The sequence below is a fragment of the Bos indicus genome, chromosome 7 (genome assembly GCF_029378745.1).
Source record: "Bos indicus isolate NIAB-ARS_2022 breed Sahiwal x Tharparkar chromosome 7, NIAB-ARS_B.indTharparkar_mat_pri_1.0, whole genome shotgun sequence".
Lineage (NCBI taxonomy): Eukaryota > Metazoa > Chordata > Mammalia > Artiodactyla > Bovidae > Bos > Bos indicus.
Genome location: NC_091766.1, coordinates 15237258 through 15261048, shown reverse-complemented (window position 1 = coordinate 15261048; position 23791 = coordinate 15237258). Strand labels below are relative to the sequence as shown.

Sequence of the window (23791 nt, the reverse complement as noted above, 5' to 3'; positions counted from 1 at the left end):
AAGTACTAACCAGGCCCAACCCTGCTTAGCTTCTGAGATCAGACGAGCTCGTGTACACTCAGGGTAGTATGGCCACAGACTCTCCTGTGGTTTTAATTCACGTTTCCTTGATGAGCATCATCACAGGTATACTGGTCATGTGATGACCTCTCCCAGGCAGTCCTTGTTTTCTTACTTTTCCTCCTGGGAATTCTGTGTAGGGCACATTCATCGTAAACACCTCCAGTTCATGGCATGTCTTTTTTTTAAAAAAAATATTTGGCTGCACTGGGTCTTAGCTATGGGATGCAGGATCATTAGTTGTGGCGTGTGGGATCTAGTTTCCCGACCAGGGATTGAACCCTGGGCCCCTGCCTTGGGAGCACGGAGCCACAGCCACTGGACCACCAGGGAGGCCCCCACGGTGTGTCTTCTTACTCCTTTGATGGTGTCTTTTGAGGAAGGGGCCTTAGTTTTAATCTGAGTCCAATTTACCAATATTTCCTATTATACCTGGTGTTTCTCGTCTTGTGAAAAAAATCTTTATCTACCCCTAGGTCATGGAAGTATTGCATTTCCTTCTTGAAAGACTTTGCTATTTTTCTTTTTACCATGCCACAAGGCTTATAGGATCTTAGTTCCTTGTCCAGGGATTGAACCCAAGCCCCTTGCAGTGGAAGCATGGAGTCTTAACCACTGGACCACCAGGAAGTCCCCGGAAGCTTTGCTGCTTTAATCCTTTCCATTAGGCACGAGGCTGGTTATCCTGGTTAGTGTTTGTCCACAGCAACTATCATCTTCCCTACCATGTCTTGCCTGGCTTTACTAGCTGGAACACAAGCCACGAGGGCAGAGGCTTTGCCTGTTTTATTTGCTGCTCTATCTTCTGCACCAGGAATAAACCCTGGTCCACAACAGGTGCTCAATACACATTATTTAAATGAAGAAACGGCTCAGGGTGCAAGCCCTAAGGTCACAGAGCAGTGTGCCAACTCAGGTTTCAGCAGGGCCGTCTCTGAGCAAGGATGCCCCCTTGCCCTGCCCCTACATGGTCATTCATACAGCACCCTGTTCCAGAAAGGACCCTGGCAGCAAGAGCAGGAACCCCACTGCCCAGAGAGCGTGCTGCTGTGAGGACTGGCTCTCAAGAAGTTTCTGCAGGCAGAGCTGCTTGGAACTCCATCTCCAGCCCTGCTCTGTGTCCGGCCGCCCGGTAGCAGAGGGGAGGGGAGTGAAAGAGCCTGGGAGAACCCCGAGGCTGTCAGGACCCTCCCAGGACCCCAGTTCAGACACAAAGAACGGAAGCGCCCACCACGGCCCTCATGCCCCCAGCCTGCCCTGCCACCTGCTTTGGCAGCAACGATGGCAGCTGTTACCTATGACAATGAAATTAATCTCCTGCCTCTAGATGTTAGCTCCCGCAGCAGGGATCTTCTCCCTCATTCACTGTCCTGTCCCTGTCACAACGGGACATGACACACAGAGGGGCTGAGCAACCAGGGCCCTGCCTAGAGCCTCAACCCCTCCCACATCTAGCCCACTGGTCCTTTCTTATTCAATGAGGTTTGTCACAACCAGGCTGACCACACTGTGGGGGAGAGCCCCAAAGTCTAAATGACACATCCTTTCACGTGTTCTTGAAACAAAATTACAACATGTGGGGGACTTCCCTCGTGGCCCAGTGGCTATGATTCAATGCTGCCAATGGAGGGGGCCAAGGTTCAGGGCACTTGGTCAGGGGACTAAGGTCCCACAGGCCCCAACTAAGATCCAGTACAGTCAAATAAGTAACTAAATATTTTTAAAACCTACAACACGTGAAGGAGAAATAAAGAATCAGAGGACTTCCCTGGTGGTCCAGTGAGCCTGCCAATGCAGGGCACACGGGTTTGATCCCTAGTCTGGGAAGATCTCATGTGCCAAGGAGCTACAAAGCCCGTGCACCACAACTACTGAGCCCAAGCTCTAAAGCCTGTGCTCTGTAGCTAGTAAGTAGCTCTACTCACCGCAACTAGAGAAAAGCCTGCACACAGCAACGAAGACCTCAAGCAGTAAAAACAAACAAAACCCTTAAAAAGTTTCTCAGTATCTAAGAGATCATCCATTGGTTATGCCATTCAAACAGATGGAGAAACCAGAGAGGTTATGAGAGCTGGCCCGGACACTGGGAACTGGGGGCAGGCAGGACTCGAGCACAGGTCTCCTTGGCCAAGTCAGGGGTCTCTCCCATCCTTTCCCTCACGCTGTTCTAAATCGAGGGTCAGCAAACTTCATCTGTGAACAGCTAGTGTAAATGTTACAGGCTTTGTGTGCCATATCACCTCGGTCACAATGACTCAACTCTGCCGTTGTCACACCGAAGTGGCCACACAGAACATGTAGGCAAAGGGAGTTTGGCTGTGTTCCTCATTTATGTTCTGCAGTTGCTAAGTCGCGTTCAGCTCTTTGCAACCCCATGGACTGCAGCACGCCAGGCTCCTCTGTCCTCCACTGTCTCCCAGAGTTTGCTCAAATTCATGTCCATTGAGTTGATGATGCCATCCAACCATCTCATCCTCTGTTGCCCCCTTCTCCTCTTACCCTCAGTCTTTCCCAGCATCAGAGTCTTTTCCAGTAAGTCAGCTCTTCGCATCAGGTGGCCAAAGTATTGGAGTTTCAACTTCAACATCAGTCCTTCCAATGAACACTCAGGACTAATCTCCTTGCAGTCCAAGGAACTCTCAACAGTCTTCTCCAACACCACGGTTCAAAATCATCAATTCTTCAGCACTCAGCCTTCTTTATAGGTCCAACTCTAACATCTATACATGACTACTGGAAAAACCATAGCTTGACTATACGGACCTTTGCTGGCAAAGTGATGTCTCTGCTTTTTAATATGCAGTCTAAGGTTTTAATACACTATCCAGGTATGTCATTTATAAAAAAACAAACTTTGATTTTCATATAATTTCATACCATGAAATAGTTGTCATCTTCTTTTCATGGCCTCACCACACACCCTGCAGGATCTTAGTTCCCTGATCAGGGATCAAACTCAGACCTCCTAAAGTGGAAGCTCCGAGTCCTGACCAGTAGACTGTCAGGGACGTCCCCAAATAGTATTCTTTTGATTCTCTGAAACTCATTTAAGAAAAAATTCTTAATTCAGACTATACACATACAAGTGGTGAGCCAGATCTTATTTCTGCTGATTTGGTTTGTTGAGCCCTGGTTATGAATCCTAAAAAAAACAGGAAGAATGTCTGTACCAAGGATGATAACATACAGCTTGGTGCCTCCCATTGCTCATCCTCTGACAGGGGCAGACACTGCAAATGGATCACAGCAGCACTCTTGTCTTGCGCACTGAGAGCCTCAGGCAAGCAGAAGCAGTCAACTGAAGATGGTGCTCCTGATAGATCCTACTACTTGCCCCACCCTGTCCCTCAGTACCGCTCTCCTTCCTAGAGTGCAGATCTTCCTAGTTCAGTTCAGTTCAGTCGCTCAGTCATGTCCGACTCTTTGCGACCCCATGAATCGCAGCATGCCAGGCCTCCCTGTCCATCACCAACTCCCGGAGTTCACTCAGACTCACGTCCATCGAGTCAGTGATGCCATCCAGCCATCTCATCCTCTGGAGTCCCCTTCTCCTCCTGCCCCCAATCCCTCCCAGCATCAGAGTCTTTTCCAATGAGTCAACTCTTCACATGAGGTGGCCAAAGTACTGGCGTTTCAGCTTTAGCATCATTCCTTCCAAAGAAATCCCAGGGCTGATCTCCTTCAGAATGGACTGGTTGGATCTCCTTGCAGTCCAAGGGACTCTCAAGAGTCTTCTCCAATACCACAGTTCAAAAGCATCAATTCTTCAGCGCTCAGCCTTCTTCACAGTCCAATTCTCATATCCATACATGACCACTGGAAAACCCATAGCCTTGATTAGACGGACCTTTGTTGGCAAAGTAATGTCTCTGCTATCTAGGTTGGTCATAACTTTCCTTCCAAGGAGTAAGCGTCACCTCTAGATAACATCTTCTCGCCCTGGGCCATTTTCTCTTTTGACTCAGTCAGTAAAATGTATCAGCAAGGATCCTAGATAGGAGCAGCTGTGCTTAGCCACTCAGTTGTGTCTGACTTTCTCTGACCACATGGATGGTGGCCCACCAGGCTCCTTGGTCCATGGGGATTCTCTAGGCAAGAATACTGGAGTGGGTTGCCATGCCCTCCTCCAGGGGATCTTCCTGACCCAGGGATTGGACCCAGGTCTCCTGCACTGCAGGCAGATTTTTTTTTATCATCTGAGCCACCAAAGAAGCCCCAGACAGGTGCAGCTCAGGATATTACGAACTGATCTAGCAGCAGAACATTCATCTGATACAGCATCTCAAGATACATGCATGCACATCATACACGAAACCTGAAAATAAAATAATGAAACATATTAAAAAGCTATTAGTCCAGGAACTACTCTGATGGTCCAGTGGTTAAGAATTCACCTTCCATGACAGGCAGACATGGATTTGATCCTTGGTTGGGGAACTAAGATCCCACATGTTGTGGGGCAACTAAGCTCACACGCCTTGACGAGAGCCCACAAGCTCAACGTGCTTTGCCACTAGAGAAGCCCCTGAGCCACAGTGAAGAACCTGCAAGCTGTAACGAGGATCCCGTGTACCGCAATTAAGACCTGATGCAGCCGAATAAATAAGTGTTTAAAAACCCCACCAAAACCATGTATCCTTATTTTTTACAAAAAATGTTAGAACAAAATTACTTACTAGGTTCAATTTTTGACCCATTACAAAGTCAAGGACATTTCGAGAATCAGAAAAGTGAAATACCTACAGCAGTTCCACTTACAGATATTTACTAAGAGCCTCCACCTGCCGGGCATCCACTGCTATGAGATCAATCTCAAGTGTCAGATTTATGGCTGTGTGGTGTAGGAAAAATCCAGCCTCATGTACAAGTAAAAGGAGATAATACTCACCAAGGAACCTGCCAATAGGAAAGGTCTCTAGGCCACCTGCCCTGCACTCTCAACACACTCTCCCAACAGAGGAGGGGGAGGGGGGACCTTATTACAGGATCCTCCTCCTGAGGAGGGCTGGACTGGCTGCAAGTGACGATGCTGATTAATTAGCACCTAATGAACCAACATTTCTAGTGAACTGACTGCTTTATGGGGGCCAATGACACGCCTGAGGGCTTATGTTTCTTTCTTCCTTTTTAAAATATTTTTTGAAATCAACGGTCACATTACATTTGGCATTATGTCTCTTTTTAAAAATAATTTTATTTTTGGCTGTGCTGGTCTTCACTGCTGTGTGGGGTTTTCTCTTGCTGTAATGACCTACTCTTCCCTGGAGTGCGTGGCTTCTCATTGCGATGGTTCTCTTGTTGCAGAGCACGGGCTCAGTAGTAGTGGCGCAAGGGCTTAGCTGCTCCGTTGCAAGTGAGATCTTCCCAGAGCAGGGTTAGAAGTGTCCCCTGCATTGGCAGGCGGATTCTTCACCACTGGGACACCAGGGAAGCCCTAAAGATTTTTTTTTCAATGTGGACCATTTTTAAAGTCTTTCTTGAATTTGTTATAATATTGCTCCTGTTTTTATGTTTTGGTTTTTTGGCCTAGAGGCATGTGGGATCTTAGCTCCCCAACCTGGGATCGAACCAACACCCCCTGTATTGGAAGAGGAAGTTTTTTAACCACTGGACTGTCGGCGAAGTCCCTGAGGTTCATGTTTCTTAATACAGTTCAACAATGAAATCCAAATCTCATTTTAAAGAAAACCTAACCCCAACTCCGTTATGCTGGACTTGAAACCACTTAGCTTGAATGAAACCTTTCTGCTGGAGAAAAGACAGCAGACCCAGGGCCACACGACAAGTGGCAGAAGGCAGATCACAACGCAGGCCACCTCTCAGGTGTGCCATCTACTCCAGGTGTCTCAGCTGTGGCACGTGGGATCGAACCTGGGCTCCCTGCATTGGGAGCACGGAGTCTTAGCATGGCAGAGTTGGATACGACTGAGCACACGAGCCACGAAGACCATTAGAACGGGATCCCTATTTTTTTTGTTGTGGTCTTCGGCGTGCTCTGTCTCAGTTCAGTTCAGTTCAGTCGCTCAGTCATGTAAACTCTTTGCGACCCCATGAACTGCAGCACGCCAGGCCTCCCTGTCCATCACCATCTCCTGGAGTTCACTCAGACTCACGTCCGTTGAGTCGGTGATGCCATCCAGCCATCTCATCCTCTGTCGTCCCCTTCTCCTCTTGCCCCCAATCCCTCCCAGCATCAGAGTCTTTTCCAATGAGTCAACTCTTCGCATGAGGTGGCCAAAGTACTGGAGTTTCAGCTTTAGCATCATTCCTTCCAAAGATCACCCAGGGCTGATGTCCTTTAGAATGGACTGGTTGGATCTCCTTGCAGTCCAAGGGACTTCTCAAGAGTCTTCTCCAACACCACAGTTCAAAAGCATCAATTCTTTGGCACTCAGCCTTCTTCACAGTCCAACTCTCACATCCATACATGACCACTAGAAAAACCATAGCCTTGACTAGACGGACCTTTGTTGGCAAAGTAATGTCTCTGTTTTTGAATATGCTATCTAGGTTGGTCATAACTTTCCTTCCAAGGAGTAAGCATCTGTCTAGACCACAGCAATCACCAGCAGAGAGTGAAGCCTGGGGGTGGAACTGGCCTGACACAGTGGGCAGCTGGAGCTTCTTCTAGCAGAGTCTGTGGCAGGCTCAGAATCTCATTCTGGCTCAAGAAGGCCACCCAAGTTAACCTTCTTGTGGTCTGGAGCCCCACTTGGCTAACAGCCAGGCCCATGCCCACGCTGACTGGCCTGGGGTTGGATGATAGCAATCAGCACTCTTTCTCACAACATCTCACCCGGGCGACTCCCATGCCAGGCTGGAGACTGGGTGCCAGGCAGATGACGCTGACCCCAGACCTGGCCCTGCAGGTGGAGGCCTGCCTCCTGCCCCTGGAGGACCCAAGCTTGGGCTCCTGACAGAGGGCCAGTGTGGCCTGCCACAGGCTGAGGCAGGAGAAGCCTGAGGCCTCCCTGCCCGCTCAGGAAAGGGCTCCAAGACCGCCTACTGTCGTCCGCTCTCTTCTCCCCAGAGGCCCATGTTGAGGGGACTGGAGCCAACTGGGGCATCCTCTCCTACAGAAGGTTTCGGCTCAACAACCTGCCCAGGCCTTGTGACTCTGCCCTGGTTTTTCTTATGAATCAAGGCACAACCTTTCCCCCGGAGAGGTATCTGCTTTTTTATTCTAATCAAGGCATTTGCCCTCCGCCTCCAAGGGCAGAGGGCAAATGCCAAGAGGGTCTGGGCAGTGGGCCCCAGACCCGGGTGAAGCTGCCATGGTGCATGCCATGGGGCCCTTCATCACCCAAGGGGAACTCTGGTGCCTTTTTAAAAAAAATAATTGTATTTATTTTTGGCTATGCTGGGTCTTTGTGGGTGGGCACGCTTTTCCCTAGTTGTGACAAGCAGGGGCTATTCTCCAGTTGCGGGGCTTGGGCTTCTCATTGCGGTGGCTGCTCTTTTTGTGGAGTATGGGCCCTAGGGTTTGCAGGCTTCAGCAGCTGCAGCACGTGGGCTCTGGAACACAGGGTCAGCAGTCACGGTGAGCGCGTTTAGTTGCTCAAGAGGGATGTGGGAACTCCCCGAACCAGGGATCAAATCCATGACTCCTGCATTAGCAGGCAGATTCTTAACCACTGAGGCACCAGGGGAGCCCTGGATCTTGTAATGGACCCTAGATCTACAGACCCCTACAGTTTTTCCAGGGTCCTTGGTAAGAAGACAGGAGAAGGGGACCTGGGCCCTCTGGGTCCCCACCCAGTGGAGCTCAGCTCTGGGAGGCTTAGCCTGGGCACCTGTACACATCACCAGCTTTCTGAACCCTCTGGGAATAACTTCTGAGAATCTCCTAAAAACAAAGATGTTCTCTTGCACAACCTCGGCTCCGTGAGCAAATTCAGGACACCTGGTGCCGACATGCCTCCACCATCCATGCAGATTTTACAGCAGCCACAGCTCTGCCCTGGAGCTGCTAACAGTCTAGCTCTACACCCCAGCCAGTTGGGCACAGAGGGGGTTCTGTGGGGTCCTAAGGAGGCTGAACCCTGAAGAAGGAAGGGCCTTCTAGAAGATGCACTTCTCTGAAGCCGTCCCAAAGGCGCCATGGCCCTGGGACACATGACCGCTGACTGGCATCTGGAGACAGCGCCCAAATGTTCTGGCCACCAGCAGCTGCCTCCCTGCGAAGGGTCGGGGGAGAAGACAGCAGCTGGCACCACACACAGTCCCTGGCCAGACCCCGGAGCCTAACTTATTTGCGTGCTTAAAGTGGAAATCTCTATTTCCAACTTAATTAATTCTGGTTTCACTCATGGCTATTTAACAGATGGCTCCTCTGTGTAGTTTTCAGGTTTCCAAGCACCAAGAAGAAGGTGCCCTGAGAGGCCCTGCACGCAGGCTTGGCCTCCAGGGCTGCCCAGGCCAGGACTGGTCAACTGCAGATTCTTCAAGCATTTTCCCATAGTGAACCCATAGCGGGTGGTGCATTTTCTTTCTTTTAAATTTACCATCTTAATCATTTAAAAAATATATTTACTTATTCATTTATTTGGCTGCTCCAGGTTTTAGCTGCAGCACTCAGGATCTTCAGCTGTGGCATGTGAACTCTTACTTACGGCATGTGGGATCTAGTTCCCTGACCATGTATCGAACCCAGGCCCCCTGCACTGGGAGCACAGTCTTAGCCACTGACCACCAGTGAAGTCCTGGGATGTGCATCCTCATACTGACATAGCAGGGGGTTGTAGCTGCCAATGCCAGAAGCCGCACATGCCAATGTCAGAAGCCGTACAACTCCAGGGCGTGCTACTCGCAGGGCACATGGATGGGCGGCAGGGAACTGGGGAAGGGTGGGTGTGGCAGCCCTAAGTCTGAACACACATGAAGGGAGCAAAAGGTTCCAAATCAGGACATTACCTGCATGCAGACAAGGATATAGATGCGAAGGTGCAAGCAACCATGACTGCATGGGTATTTGGACATAACTGTGGGGCGATCTTGAAATCAACACTTGAAAGCGAACTTTGGAGTGGTGCTGATCAGTGGCAGCTCAGGGCGGGCCCAGCCACTTCTCTCTGGAGAGACCGCATCGAGCCTCCATGACCACCAGGGGCTGGAACGGCAGCTCCATGAGCCCGGCTCAGCAAGGCAGGCTCCCTCCATGGAAGCCAGTTACTGATAATGTCTGGTGACCATGCTGTGGTAGCCAGAAGAATCAAGCTGTAACAGTCTCTCCTTCAGATCCACATTTAACTCAAGTACAGTGCTTAGCTAATCACAGGGTTCTGGAAGTGAAATGGGATCTTTAAGCCCAAAGTTTTACTTTTCCTTCTGGGAAGGAGTGGTCGGAAGTCTGAGACAAAAAAGTGCGTTAGGTTGCCTCCGATTTCTATGTCTATTCTCCTTGGTGTGGCGCACTGGTCAGTCCCTCAGAACCTTCCAGGTAGGTGACAGGTGCATCACAGAGATTATAACCTGGCCCAAAGAAAGGTCTGGCCTTTGTCCTCAGCTGCTGGGAGGCCATCTCTCGGCCCTTGAATGTCCTGCCTGGGCAGGACGGGGGACGGGGGTGACTTTCTTTAATTGGGGGCCTTGGGCACAGAGTCTATGAATGTGATTCTAGGCAGAGGTGTGGGGTCACACGGCATCAGCTCAACCATAGGGGGTGGAGACCAGGCAGCCACGTGGGTGTTCAGTCATGTCTATGTGACCGAGTTCCCAGACAGCAAGGCTTGCGGGCTGGTAATGCTCCGTGTGCATCCTCCTGTAATGTTGCCAGCAACGTTGGTGCTGCCTGCAACGCCACAGAAGGATGCTGCTCCCTATGCCTCTCCCTTCGGCTGGTTCTAACCTGTGTCCTTTCGCTGTAAAAAACCATCACCCTGAGCACACCAGCTTTCAGAATGTTCTGAGAGTCCTTCCAGGGGATCATCGAGTCTGAGGATGGACCTGGAGACCCTGGACTCTGCAGCTGTGGTCAGAAGAGACAGGGCAGGGCCTAATCCTACAGCTGCACGAACCGCACTGAGGTTTTCCCCGGGACTTCAAACTGTCTGCTGAGAACATCAGAAATGTCAGCTTGTTCCCACACGTCATCTCTGAAGCAATTGTGTGCCTCGTCTGATCTCTTCCTGTGCGGCCACCAGCAACCCAGCAAGTGGAAGGCCCAGCTCCAGTCAAGAACCAAACTCATCTCAAAGCTGGAGTGCGGGCGGACTTCCTGGAATGGTCTTATTCGCGGTCCTTCTTGTAACTGCTCTGCAGTTCCCCCAGCTTAACGGAGAGTTCCCAGTCTAGTGTTGGAGAAGGAAATGGCAACCCACTGCAGTGTTCTTGCCTGAAAAATCCCACAAACAGAGAAGCCTGGTGGGCTACAGTCCGTGGGGTCGCACAGAGTCGGACACGAGGTGGACTGACTGAAGCGATTTAGCAGGCATGCCCAATCTAGCGTGGCCGTCTATTCCAGGAGGACATGAGGTTAGATGTCAGCCACCTTTCCAACCCTCAATGGAGGCACCACTGTGTGGGTCCAACAGGCCTGGGAGCTCAGCTCTGTGATTGCAGCTGGGTTTCTCGGCAGGCTGGATGGCAGAATCCCTAACAGGATCTCTGTGTTCTAAAGACTAGTCTTAACGAGGGTTCCCTGCACCATGCCAGACCAATTTACCACCCATTTCACACAGGCCAGGAGAATGGCGGTTCCCAGCAGCTGGGGGAGCCACTTTCTCTTGTGTCCCGATGGCGAAACACGATGCTCAGATGGATTTTTCTCTAAGTCACAGGATGACAGCAGGTGGGCTGACAGCTGACATATCTTGTCTTTGGTTTGAACATATCCAGGGTCTTGTCAGTAAGATGCTGGTTCCAAGTGTCTATTTACTGATTTGCTTGGCTGCACCAGGTCTTCGTTGCGCCAGGCGGGGTCTTTAGTTGTGCAATGTGAACTCTTAGCTGCCGCATGTGGGACCTAGTTCTCTGAGCAGGCGTGGAACCCGGGCCCCCCGCACTGGTCCTCTTAGCCAGTGGACCACCAGGGAAGCCCTGTGGTTTTTTTTGTAACCGAGATGTAGCCTGCTATGGGGAAGTATATACATCTGAGGTGTACCCCTAGTAAAGGTTTTCAAGTGCAGACCCAGATTCCAAAGTCCCAGAGGGCCTAGTGCCTCTTCTCTGTCAAGTCCCCCCACCGGAAGTAAGCACTGATCCACACCCATCACCAGTGATCAGCCTCTGAACTTCCTGTAACTGGAAGCGCAGAACGTGTACTTGTCAGTGTTTGGCTTCTCTCCCTCAACAAAGCATCTGTAAGATTCTTCCAGGGAGCCGACGCTGGCTGTTTCTGTGCTTGGCTGAATTCTGCTCTCCATTGGGCCACCGTGGACATGTTCTCCCGGGGATGGACGCTGGGCTGTTTCCTTTAGGGCAGCTGTGATCAGAGCTGCCGTGGACGCACCTGTGCGTGTCTTCTGGTGGGCGTGTGCGCTCAGCACTAGGACTGGAGTGGCCACGTCAGAAGTGCAGTCAGTGTGTCCAGCTCTGGGAGACAATGCCCAGAGCCCGGTGCGCCCATGGGCAGCATGTGAGGTCCTGGAGCTCCACGTTCTGGGGCACATGAGGGGGCACATCACTCCCATCCACTCGTACGTTTCCTTGTGGTCATGACGTTTGTGCAGTGATCAGAACACCTTTTCATATGCTGACTGGTCATCAAGCCATCCTCTTCTGGAAGGTGTCTGTTCACGCCTTTTGCCCGTTTTGTTTATTTTCAAACCTCTGGCTGTGCTGGGTCTTCAGTGCTATGCACGGGCTTCCTCCACTCTCCAGTTGGGGTGCTTAGGCTTCTCACTGTGGTGGCCTCTCGTTGCAGAGCGCAGGCTCGACAGTGTAGGACTGGCAGCTGGGCCACGCCGGCTTAGCCACTCCGTGGCAGGTGACATCTTACCGGACCAGGGATCCAACCCACGTCCCGTGCACTGGCAGGCAGATTCTTGACCACTGGACCACCAGGAAGTCCCTGCCCATTTTATTTTTATTTAAGGTCACTCCATATGGCACATAGAATCTTACAGTTTCCCCACCTGGGATCATACCTGTGCTCCCTGCATTGGGAGCGAGCACAAGGTCTTAACCACAGACCATCATGGAAGTCCCTTTACGCCTGTTTAAAATCTGATTTTCCTTTCCCAGTCTGTAACAACTTTCCCCATCTGTTAAGAGGGTGTCTTCTGATGCACAGACGTTTTTAACTTTAGTGAAGTCTCACTTAAGAGTCTTCTACTGCTAGTGGCGTTTCTGACTTCCTGAAGAAGTCTAGCCTCCTTCCAGGCCATGAAGATTTTCTCCCAAGTTGCTCTTTTCACATTAAAAAAAAAAACCTTTACTGAAATACAGCTCATTTACATCACATTTGTCTATCATCCATTTAAAATTAATACATGTGTGCAGGGAAGGGAGAGGTCAAGGTTCATCTTCTGTGTCTGGATATGCTAGCAATCTGCATGACGTTCAGAAAAACCCATCCTTCCCCACTGACCTCCAAGGGTCTTTGTTTTCTCGATTCTAACAAGGTTCTTTTGGAAGAATATTATTAGGAAGAAAACACCAGGGTCTGTCATTTTCACTGGATTTTGGTACACTGCATATTTTGAATAATTGCTGCTCTACATTTCTTTTTCTTTGTGGAATCTGCCTCAGAGGTGAAGTGTCCAAATGAGTTTGATATTTTGTTCTCAACAATGACACAGATTATACATTTTTAGGCCCAGCAGTTGAACTTGAATCTGCTTCTTCTCCACTTCATCCATTGTTTCTCTTCTTACGACAGAAAATTCTTAGCACAAATTGCATCCTTTATTTGGGTTCTATAACAGTCACTACTCGCTCCAAAATTCACACTAACAGTGTCTCCAAGGGATGCCCCCTGGGCTCACACCTTCACACTATTCCCTCCCACAGATTAATTCCCCCCACATTGCTTGTGACTAACTGCTAAGCATTGCTATAAATTCAAGCCTTCCTGCCATGGGGACAGCCTTATCGACCCGGATGCAGCAGGAAGCGGAACAGACACTGGGGGGCTGAAGGACGACCCTGGCTGCCCTGCGCACCTGCACACAACCTGCCCTGGTGGGCAGAACACGCACGCATCTCCTGGGAGGGCTGTGAGAGAGCCGTGGTTTTCTTTTTCTGCCTTTTCTATCCTTTTTTTTTTTTCCCCTAGCCCACACTACATAGCATGTGGGATCTTAGTTCCCTGACCAGGGATTGAACCCGTGTCCCCTGCAAGGTAGCACAGAGCCTTAACTGCTTGACCACCAGGAAAAGCCCCTCTCTTAAGGAGAGCTCCTGATCCACTCAGGACCCTCACTGAAGCAGAAAGCACACAGTCTTCTACTTGGTATCTCTCTGAGGGCAGGGACCCAGGTCTATGTCTTCTCAACAAGCGGCTGACCTGCGATGGCCCAGGGAGACTACAGCAGGTGGGAAGAGGGCATGAGCGTAGGGGCAGGTGTCTACAGGAGACCCACTGGCTCTCTGCTCCAGCCACAGGAGCCTCCTCATCACGGTCCACTGAACACGTGATCGGCCTCCATCACAGCAGACACCCTTGTCCTCCACTCACCCCACAGTGGGGCCCCTCCTGGAGCACTGGCCCCAGACCTGCCCTCCTTGGGGCTCCTCTCAAAGGTCACCTTCCTGCCCTCTCATCACGGCTGACACTGTCTCCCGTCTTCCAGGACGTGAACATCATGTCCCATGAGGTCAGAGACTCTTGAGACGGAGAACCAATCAGAGCTTGTGGAGTGACTGCCCTGGAGGCAGCGGGCTCACAGGGCCCCCCCGGAGCCCCCACTTACCTGTCCTTGTACTTGATCACGGCATCCACGATCTTCTTCATCTTCTTGGTGAGGTTGGGTGGGTTAGGGGAGAGCTTCTCAGCAGGTGGCCGGCCGCGCTTCTTCTGCTTCTTGCTCTCGTCGTCCTTATCGCGGCTGCGGGTGCTGGTGGTCGGGGTGGAGGGGCCGGCGTCGCTGTCTCGCTTGCGCTTCCGTGACGATTTCTTCTGCCGGACCTCCTCTTCGATCTCCTCCAGCGTGCCCTCCTCGATGGCCTTCAGGGTCAATAGTGGTAAAAATAGGACAGCCAGCACCGAGGTCGACAAGCAGAGGCCGCGCGCAGACCCGTGGGCCCAGGGGGGGAAAACTCTGCCTCCCCAACCCTGTCCTTCACGGACATACGGCATCTGTGATAAGTTGAAGAGTCACAGTCTTATGGTGCAGAGCCGCAAAGAGTGGGTGCCTGTCAGCCCTCCACCGGGAGGTGACCTGGTCAACACTGTGCCCCTGACCTGCCATGTTGTTAAACAATTGTGCTAAGACCCACATCCCACAGAATCAAGTGCTTCAAACACTGTCAGGTGTGCAGTTCAATGGTATCAGGAACGTTCCCACAGGTGGACCACACTCCACCTGTCTGCACAACCAAGGCGGCAGTGGGATAGAGCCCAGACCACACCTCGACCTGTTGTTCTGCTCACTAAGTTGTCCTAGACACACTTCCTCTCGTTTTTCTGCAGCACAATTTTTAATGTCTATTAAGTGTTTTCTCGCACAGCAGGCCTTAATTGAACCTCTGTTCTTGGGCAATTTAGGTTCTTTCCAACTTAGGGTAGGGTGGGGTGAGGGGGTGGGCTGTTTTTAAGTAATGCCATGACCAGACATCTGTCTGTCTTTCAGATAGATTCCTGGAAGTGAAACTGCCGAGTTGAAGGACGTGAATATGAATGCTCATTTTAAAATAGTTCCCAAAGATGAATTCTCAAAGTAGTAACTAATCTGAACACCCAGTGAGAGGAAGCCAGGTGTCCAGGGGAGCCTGGAGTCAGAAATGGGAGGGGGGCCTGGAGCCAAAAGGAGGGGAGGCACTGGCTCCTCATCTCAGTGACTTGCTGCAACTGTGGGCAGGTAGGGGCCAGGCACTGGGGCCAGGCACTGACCACTGCCCCCTGTGGAGGGGAGACAGTCACACCCCCCACAAACGTGGTGACAAGTGTGCTGACTGCCATGGGGAGGGTGAGTGGTGCTCTGAGGGTGCGGCAGCTGATGTGTCCTGGTCGGGGGTGGGAAGTGCTCCCCGGGGTGGGGCACGTCAGCAGACCTGGGGGCTGGGGGGCGGTGGGAGGAGGTACCCAGGCTAAAGGAATAGCACAGGGGCATAGAGCAGGCAGGAGGGCCTGAGAGTAGGCTGGCCCAGGGGCAGGCATGCAGAAGGCTGAAGCGTGTGCCCTCTAATCTGTATCTACCTGGAACCTCAGAGTGCCATCTTACAGGATAACAGGATCTTTGCACACATAATAACTCAAGGACTGAGATGAGACCATCCTCTGTTAGGGTGGACCAGACTCTAGGAGACAGAAAAGGGCATACAGAGAGACCCTGGGGACATCCATGTGAAGATGGAGGCAGAGACGGGAGAGACGTGGCCACAAGCCAAGGAATGCTGGGGCCACCACAAGCTGGAAGAGGCAAGGAAGGAGCCTGGAGACAGAACACAGCCTTGCTGATGCCTAGATTTCAGACTTTCAGCCTGTGGAACTGTGAGAAGTTGAATTCCTGTTGTCTTAAAGTCACTGCATCTGAGATCACTGTTACAGGAGGCTCTGGAATCCAATACTGGAGCCTCCAGTCCTACACCCAAGACATGTGGGTCAGCACAGTGGGGAAAGAGGCAGGCACGTTCTGAAGGGCCTGTGTGCATACAGGGCGCAGTGGCTGCCACAGAAGCGGTGCCAATTTCACACCCACAGCTAAGACCGAGGAGTGCTGTTTTGGGTAAATCTCTTTTTTATTAACACAAATTTTACCGACTATGAACTACTGAAAAAAAAGGATGTTATCCAAGGGGAAAGAATAGTCTTTCCAACAACCATGCTGGGATGACCAGAGGCCACGTGCAAAAGCATGGATCTGGACCTTGACCCCATACCATAGGCAAAAGTTAATTCGGAAAGGATCATGGACCTAAATGTAAGAACTGACACCCTAAAAGGCTTGAAAGAAAACACAGGGGTAAATCTCTGTGACCTTCAATTTGGCAAGGGACTGACTCTTAGACATGATACCAAGACTAAAAGAGAAAAACAAATTTGACTTCATCAGAATTTATATTTTTGTGCTACAGAGGACACCGTCAAGATAGTGAAAAACAAAAACAAAAACCATCCCACAGAACAAGAAATATTTGCAAATTATATGTCTGATAATAGGCTTTTAAAGAAGATCTACACATGGCCAATGAGCACATGAAAAGGGGCCTGACACCACAAGCCCCCTGGAAATGCAGTTCAAAACCACAGATACCGCTGCACACCCACTAGAATGGCTGGAATCAAAGAGGCAAACAGGACCTCCCTGGCAGTCCGGCAGTTAAAACTCTGAGCTTCAAATGCAGGGGTGCCGGTTTGATCCCCAGGCAGGGAACTAAGATCCTACATGCCGCCTGGCACAGCCAAAGCCAAAAAACAAGTCATCCGTGAGGATGTGGAGAACCCGAAACCCTCTGTGCTGCTGGCAGGAGTGTAAAATGGTTCACCCGCTTCGGAAAAGGGTTTTGTCCCTTCAAAGGTTAAACAGAGAATGACCCTATGATCCACTCCTTGGCATCCACCCGAGAAATCAAAACATGTGTCCACAATATTTGTATACACAAATACTCAGTGTATTATTCATAACAGCCGAAAAACAGAAACAACCCCAATGATGTCTACCCACTGATGACTAGATACACAAATGTTGTACTGTATACCCACATAATGGTCTATCCTTCAGCCATAAAAAGAACGAACTCTTGATGTGCGCGAGAATCTATATGTACCTGGAAAACATTTTCCTAAGTGAAAGAAGCCTGACATCAAAGGATCATGTATTCCATGATCTTACACATGGACCATGTCCTGAATAGTCAAAATTTTTGTTGACAAAAAGCCATTCAGAGGATTTAATGGGCTGGGAAGACAGCTGGAGAGGAAAGGGTTTCTCTGAGAGGAGAAAGGTCTTCACTTCCCTTGTGATGACAGTGTCACAACTCTGTGAACACACCAAAACCACTCAATTGTGCATCTTAAGTGGGCGAATTCCGTGGTATGTAAGTTATTCCTCAAAAAATGCAGAGAAAGAAATGTGCATAAATTATTATTATACACAAGTGGGCAGTTTTTTTTTAAAAGGTGTGCATGTGTGCTCAGTCACGTCCAGTGCTTTCCAACCCCATGGACTGCAGCCCTCCAGGCTCCTCTGTCCATGGGATTTTCCAGGCAAGAATACAGGAGTGGGTTACCATCTCCTCCTCCAGGGGATCTTTCCGACCTAGGAATCTAACCTGTGTTGCCTGCATTGCAGAGGGATTCTTTACCACTGAGCCACCTGGGAAGCCCTTTTCAAGGGCACCCACTGCCTTAGCAATGCAGGGCTGGCAGAGGTCCCACGGGAGCTGTAAGGTCTATGGCTGGGCTAATGTCAGAGGTTCTGTTCTGCCTCTCAGAGCCCTGAGCTGAGGGCTGGGGACAGGACACCCCAGCTGCCTCATCTGAGTTTTGCTGGTTTCTTGCCTGGCATGCTTCAACAGCTCCCTCTGGTGCATAGCTCAGTGGGTGAGCTTGCAAATCTCGGGTGTTCTGAGGTCTCAGGAGAGGATCAGGGCCACCCGGCTTCACAGCCCAGAAGTGCCGCGACCACAGTTAATCAAGAGGAACCTCGGGGTGTGTGATCAGAGGCCTGGGGTGCAGCTGCTCATTCCAGGGTGTGACAATCAGCAGGGCGTAGCCAAAAGCCGCCACCTGCCTTCTGCAAGTACTGTTTCAGGGACAACAATTTGAGGGTTGGACTCTCAATTGTCACCTTTACACTCAGAGCTCTGGGGTAGGGGTGGGGTCTGATGTGTCATGGTAACCCAGATGCTGACCTCAGTGCTGGGCCCTGGGAGCCGAGGGCTGGGGGCTGGGGGGTTCCGGGGGGCCGGGCGGGGTGCTGGCTCCCTCCTCCCTGCAGCTCCCAGGGATGATGCACCCTGATCAGGGCACCTGACCCCATTAGCACTCCCAATGATCTTACAGGGAGTTGTGACATCCCTAGTCTAGCTCTGGGTCCTCTGGCCAGCCCCCTGCCGAAGTCATCAAGTTTTCTTTAACCTGACACACGAATGGCCAGCTCCACCCAGCAGTGCATTCTGAGCGGCTTGGAAGCCTCAAAGGTGTGCCTGCCACCGTTTCAACAGGAGGAACTGAGTGAACCTGAGCCGTGTGTGAAGGGTTGCTGCCGTTCGTGTTGAGAATGGCTAAAGGGCGCTGCCCAGGGTTTGGATGAAGGCCCCTAACCCGGCAGCCAAACCTGTGCTGCCTGAGCCCCTCTCACGGCCCTCTCCAGCATGTACCTTGAGCCACTGCTTCTCAGTCAGCGAGTCACTGTAGTCCACCTCCTTGCGGTGACGGGAGCCACGGCCGAACATCTTCTCCTCCTCCTCCTCACAGGTCAGCCGCTCCACCTCGGCATCGTCCTTGATTATCCACGAGGGGAGCTCGTCCTCCTCCATGAGCCGCGGCTTCCGCTTGGGATTGCGGGCCTCCTCACGCCGGCGGTCCAGGTCCATGCGCTATGGGGTGTGGGGCCAAGGAAGCGTTAGCGCAGGGACGGCCGGCAGGCACACGCGGGGCGCCCTGCCTGGGGACCCAGTTACATGGTAGCTGGGTTTTGTGGTGGCCAAACTGGCTGAGCTCTCAGGTCAGACCCTGGCTGGGACTCTGCTGTGGGGCAGAGAGAACTGGGAAGGACGTGGAGGTGACAGAAGCAGGGCTGAAATGGGATGGCGGTTCCATGGACAGCCTCAGTGGGAGGCACAGGCCCGCTGAGGCCAAGGACACCCTGGATTCCACACCCATGAAGGGCGAGGGAGATCCGAGACCGAGGCCCGATTCAGCTCTTCGGCCCGGGACAGTATGATGCCCTCTGAAAGGGAGAGAGCCTCAAGGACAACAGGCACCAGCAGGACTGGGTGTGCCCGGGTGTCCTGCCATCCCTATGACACGCTTAGGAGACCTTAGGAGACCACGGGACAAAGTGGGGTCAGTTAGGTGCTGTCTGCAGCCCACTCGAAGGGCTGCCCCCGGCTTCAGTAGTCTGGGGACGCCGATGTCAGAGACCACTCGGTCTGCTGGGTGTCGGCAGGGAGGGGCATGTGAGCCCCACGGCCCACGGTCCGTGCAGGTGGGATAGCCAGTGCCCGCGGCGCTCACCATGAACAGGTCGAACTCCTCCTCGTGCCGGGCTATCATCTGGTTCACCGTCTCATCGTCAGGCACCTCGTCTTCTTCCTACAAGACGTCACACGTTTAGTCCGGCTGCGGGGAGGCCGGGGTGGGCGGCGGCGGCGGCCGGGCTCGGAGGCGAGCGGCGGCGGTCCGTGGGAGCGGAGCTGGCGGTCCCTGGTCCGGCTGCGGTGGATGGGGACCCACGCAGCAGCGATGAGGCACACACGCACACGCACACGCACGCTCCGTGGGGTCAGGGCCCTCTGCTGGCCGTCTCAGCCGAGAAGCCGAGGATTGAATGGGCGTGGAGACTGAACTACCCCGCTCACCTTTAGAGGTGGCTCCTCCGAGTCGGGGTTGACGCCCGCTGGCGGAGGGGCAGTGTGGGCGAAGCTGGCACTGCCGCTGCCCGTGCTGCAGTGTCTGCTCTGTGGATAGATAGAGGACTTCAGTCTCCAGGGCTATCAATCCGGCGTCTTTCACCAGCAGTTGTTTTTTTTTTTTTTTTTAATAATAATAATAATAAAAAAAAAACCACTTCAAAGAAAAAGCAAGTATACTCATCGTCTTTCCTTTCAGCCCACACTCCCTTTACTCCAAAGGGATGCAAAAAAAAAACAAAAAAAGAAAAAGAAAAAGTGCAAAAAAAGGTAAAAAAAACAAAAACGAAAGCCGCTCATGCGTCCACCACTCACGCCAGGGAGGGGGTCGGGGCCAGTGCTGCGCTCACCTCATCCTGCTCCTCGTGCTCCAGGATGGCCTGCAGGAAGGCACGCCGCTCGTGGCTGGAGGACTTCTGGTCAAACATGCCGGCCTGGATCACCTTCTGGTCCACGTTGAGCTTGTACTTGGCCGCGGCCAGGATCTTCTCCTCCACGCTGTTGACCGTGCACAGGCGGAGCACCCGCACCTCATTCTGCTGCCCGATGCGGTGGGCGCGGTCCTGTGCCTGCAGGTCCTGGGGGCGGGATTGGGGGAGATGCCGTCAGCCCCAGACGGTTAAAGGGGAGTTGGGACACTGGATGCTGCTGGGAGACACACAAGCACTTGCCTGGCCAGCAGCTGCACAGCCAGGAAACTCAGGAACGAGACCTGGAGCCTGCGCCAAGGGGACTTCACCCTGAGATCCTGCAAAAGCGTCTCTTTCTACCTTAAGTGGAACTTGGCAGATACTCAGGAAGAAAGCGTGGTTTTAAAAGGCCGCCTGAGGGGTTATATTCCTGAGCAGATCCCGTCACAGTTGCATGGGGGCCCATCACTGTGCGACTAGGCCCCCTAGGTGGGACCGCATTACGCAACAGCACTGTTTACAGAATGACGCCGAAGCTGCACACCACTCCAGGTCGATGCCGGGTTTGACTGGGGGCCCTGCTGCTTCCTTGCCAGGCAACCCCAGGCCCAGGTCCCACCAGTCTAGCCTTGGGAGCCACTGCTAACACCTGCCCCTCTCGTGGATACTGTGTGCATGAGGAGCCAACGGGCAACGGATACCCAGTGCCTAGTGTGGAGCAAACGCCGGTAGAGTGGGAGGTGTGGTGCCAACACGATCTGTGTCACCCCATGAGCCCAGTGCAGAGCCAGGAGGGCGCCTACGGAATCCTGGGTCCGGGGCCGCGTGGAGCTGACCTAGAGATCTGCACCCCACAGGGCAGCAGAGGCTGCCCTGGTGGGACAGGCGTGTCTTGGCCCCACGGCTCGGCCTCCTGGTCGGCCTGCGTGATTCCCGGCAGGGAGGACTGGCGCTTCATGATACACCTACCCCTGCCGTGTGTCTCATGACCTCCAATGCCTCCCAGTGGGGAGGAGGGGCTCCACAGAGGCCTCTCCCCCAGCTGCCTGCTGATGGGGGAAGCACAGCCCCACCACCTCCTAGCAAACAGGCCAGTCATGGGAGTCCGGGTGGGAACCATTCCAACCCAGGCTGATGGCAGTGACCACCCCAGACGTTCGCTGGCATACAGGCTATGGTTCCCATGCTGATAACCAGGGTCACTGGGCGTGGGGAAGGGCTCACTCATACCATCAACAGGATCGAGAGCTGGGCAGCCTGGTGGAGGCCACTTTGGCAGAACCAACAAGAACATGACGGGCACAGGCCTGTGGGCCGAGATACCCCACCTCTCGCTCAGCCTGGGCCTGGCCAGTGCTCTGAGAGAGGGACAAGAGGGCTCCATGAGAGGACAGCGGTCAGGCCGAGAAACAGGAAACCTGGACAACTGCCCACTGGGGTTTGAGTTAAAAGGCCTGGGGCCGCCATATACCAGAAAGGCTGGCTGCTGAGGATGCGCTAGGCAGAGGCTTGGTGCACTTGCACGGAAATGTGAATACACCAGCCGGTGGCAGGAAGAGACACGTGCTGGCACATGCCAGGTTCATGCCAAAGCCAGAGCATCTGTGTGTACAGAGGGAGAGGCTGGCATGTGCTCAGAGTACAGTGGGAGTGGCAGGGAAGGGAAAAAATGCACACTTCCGTTTGTTACTTTCAGTTACTGGTATTTGCGTTTTGAAAGAACTACGGGCATGGAGCCCCATGCAGGCGCGCGGACAAGACATCAGGGCGGCAGTGCGTAGAGCATACAAAGGAGCCCCGGCGTGAGGGCTAGGCCAGGACATGGCCAGGAAGGACCCCGTGACCAACGGGGACCCTTACTACCAGACCATAGGACGGGGCCATTTTCCATTTTCTTGCACATCTATGGGATGCCAGGATTGTTTTTTTTTTTTCTCCTTCTTTTGGATGGTGCCACGCAGCTTGTGAGAGCTCAGTCCCCAGACCAGGGACCGAACCCAGGCCGTCAGGAATGGAAGTGTGGAGTCCTAACCACTGGACAGCTGGGGAATTTTCAGAAAATTTTTTTAAAAATAACAGTAGAACATGTATTTTTTCATAATCAGAGCAAAGAATTAGTTTGCTTTTGAGAAACTGCCCTCTGCACCTCTCTCCAGGCGCTGCCAGGGCTCTAGGAAAATGTCAGGAGGCCGCCGGACACTCACACTAGGGGCATGGTCACTGCCGGGGGGTGCGCGCTGTTACCTGGTGGGGGTTCCAGTCACTGTCAAAAATGATCACAGTGTCAGCCGACTGGAGGTTCAGACCCAGGCCCCCGGCCCGGGTGCTGAGCAGGAAGATGAAGTACTCGGAGCCGGGCTCGTTGAAGGTTTTCAGCAGCATCCCCCGGTCCTCCGCTTTCGTGGTTCCTGCCGGGTGGGTAGACCAGTGTTAGCAGGGTGACCGAGGGAGGAGACACAGAGGGACACCTGCATCTGGGAGCAGCGACCACGCCCGCCGCCTTCCAACCAATGGCTGTGGACTGTAACTGACGAGCAACTCAGATCCAGGTGACACCACTGACCACCAGTCTGCCCACCCCAGTAGAAGAAAATGAGCCCCACCATGTGAACTGGGGCTGCCACAGGCACTATTAGGCAGGCACTGCAGCGCAGGGCTGGTACCCCGCAGACACCCAGGCAACAGGCTGACCCCTGAGCACTGCTGTAACCACCTCTCTGGGGTGGTGGGAGACGCTGCAGCCGCGCTGTTTCAGTGCGCCTCTCCGAACCCGTGAGGGGCCTCTGGGTGGACACACGGTGCTGCTATGGTAATGACAGACTGGTCAGAGGCTGGAGCCTGCCTCCATGCCCCTGTGGTGGGTTTTCTCCATTCACAAAGGGAACCGTCTGTACAGGCAAGCACATGCGACTGTACAATGGGGATACGTCTCTCTGTGGGCAGGATGGCTCCCCACTTCCTGAAGCCACAGTGACTCGAATGTGAGGGCCCCGGGCGTGATCCTCAGAGGGGCATCTAAGCTCCTCAGGCTCCCATCAACTCAAAGCAGAGGTGCCTCTGGTGAAACCAGGTGTCATTTTTGGTGCTCCTTTAGCCACTCGCCTACACATCAGGACGAACAGCACAGAGGCCCAAGGTCCACGGCGCCTGGGCTGTCCTGGCTCCTAGGAGGGGCTAAGGCCTCAGGCACGGCTAGGCAGGGCCGGGTCAAGGGGCTGCTCCAGTACCCCTGGGTGCACCCTCAATTCTCAGCACTCCGACAGCAGAAGGCTCCGCTCCCCATGTCACTGAGCTCCCCAACCCTTTGCCATTCCTTCTAGGGGGCTGGGGGCAGAGAGGCCTGTGGGATCTTAGTTCCCCGACCAGGGATTGAGCCCATGCCTCCACAGTAGAAACACAGAGTCCTAACCACTGGACCACCAGGAATTTCTTTCCCAGAGTTTCCACCCATGTGGCAGTGACCACGTGAAATGCTAGAGATGCAACCGTGGTCCAGCAAACGGATGTCCTCACTTACACAGAGGACTCTTGTCATGGAGAGAAAAAGGGGTTGGGGGGCAAGTGGACAGATACTTGGGTGGGTGGGAACATGCTCTCGGCCTGTCCACTAGGGGGCGGTGTCACCATCGTAAAGCTCAGACCCA

The 23791-nt window shown here is 52.9% G+C and overlaps 1 protein-coding gene across 6 annotated transcripts in view; it reads right to left on the bottom strand.

The window, feature by feature from the left end:
* Positions 1-23791, bottom strand: part of SMARCA4 (SWI/SNF related BAF chromatin remodeling complex subunit ATPase 4) — a 90233-nt gene that overhangs the window by 7225 nt on the left and 59217 nt on the right. For 4 of the 6 annotated variants that reach the window (XM_070792847.1, XM_070792846.1, XM_070792849.1 and 1 more), the window contains exons 25-30: positions 22392-22555; positions 20088-20315; positions 19687-19785; positions 19343-19420; positions 18484-18702; positions 13914-14167 (exon numbers count right to left, since the gene is read on the bottom strand). In XM_070792847.1, the coding sequence (XP_070648948.1) occupies positions 13914-14167; positions 18484-18702; positions 19343-19420; positions 19687-19785; positions 20088-20315; positions 22392-22555 (1042 nt within the window). The remainder of the gene's footprint in view (positions 1-13913; positions 14168-18483; positions 18703-19342; positions 19421-19686; positions 19786-20087; positions 20316-22391; positions 22556-23791) is intronic. The other 2 variants (XM_070792851.1, XM_070792852.1) reach the window with 1 other exon arrangement.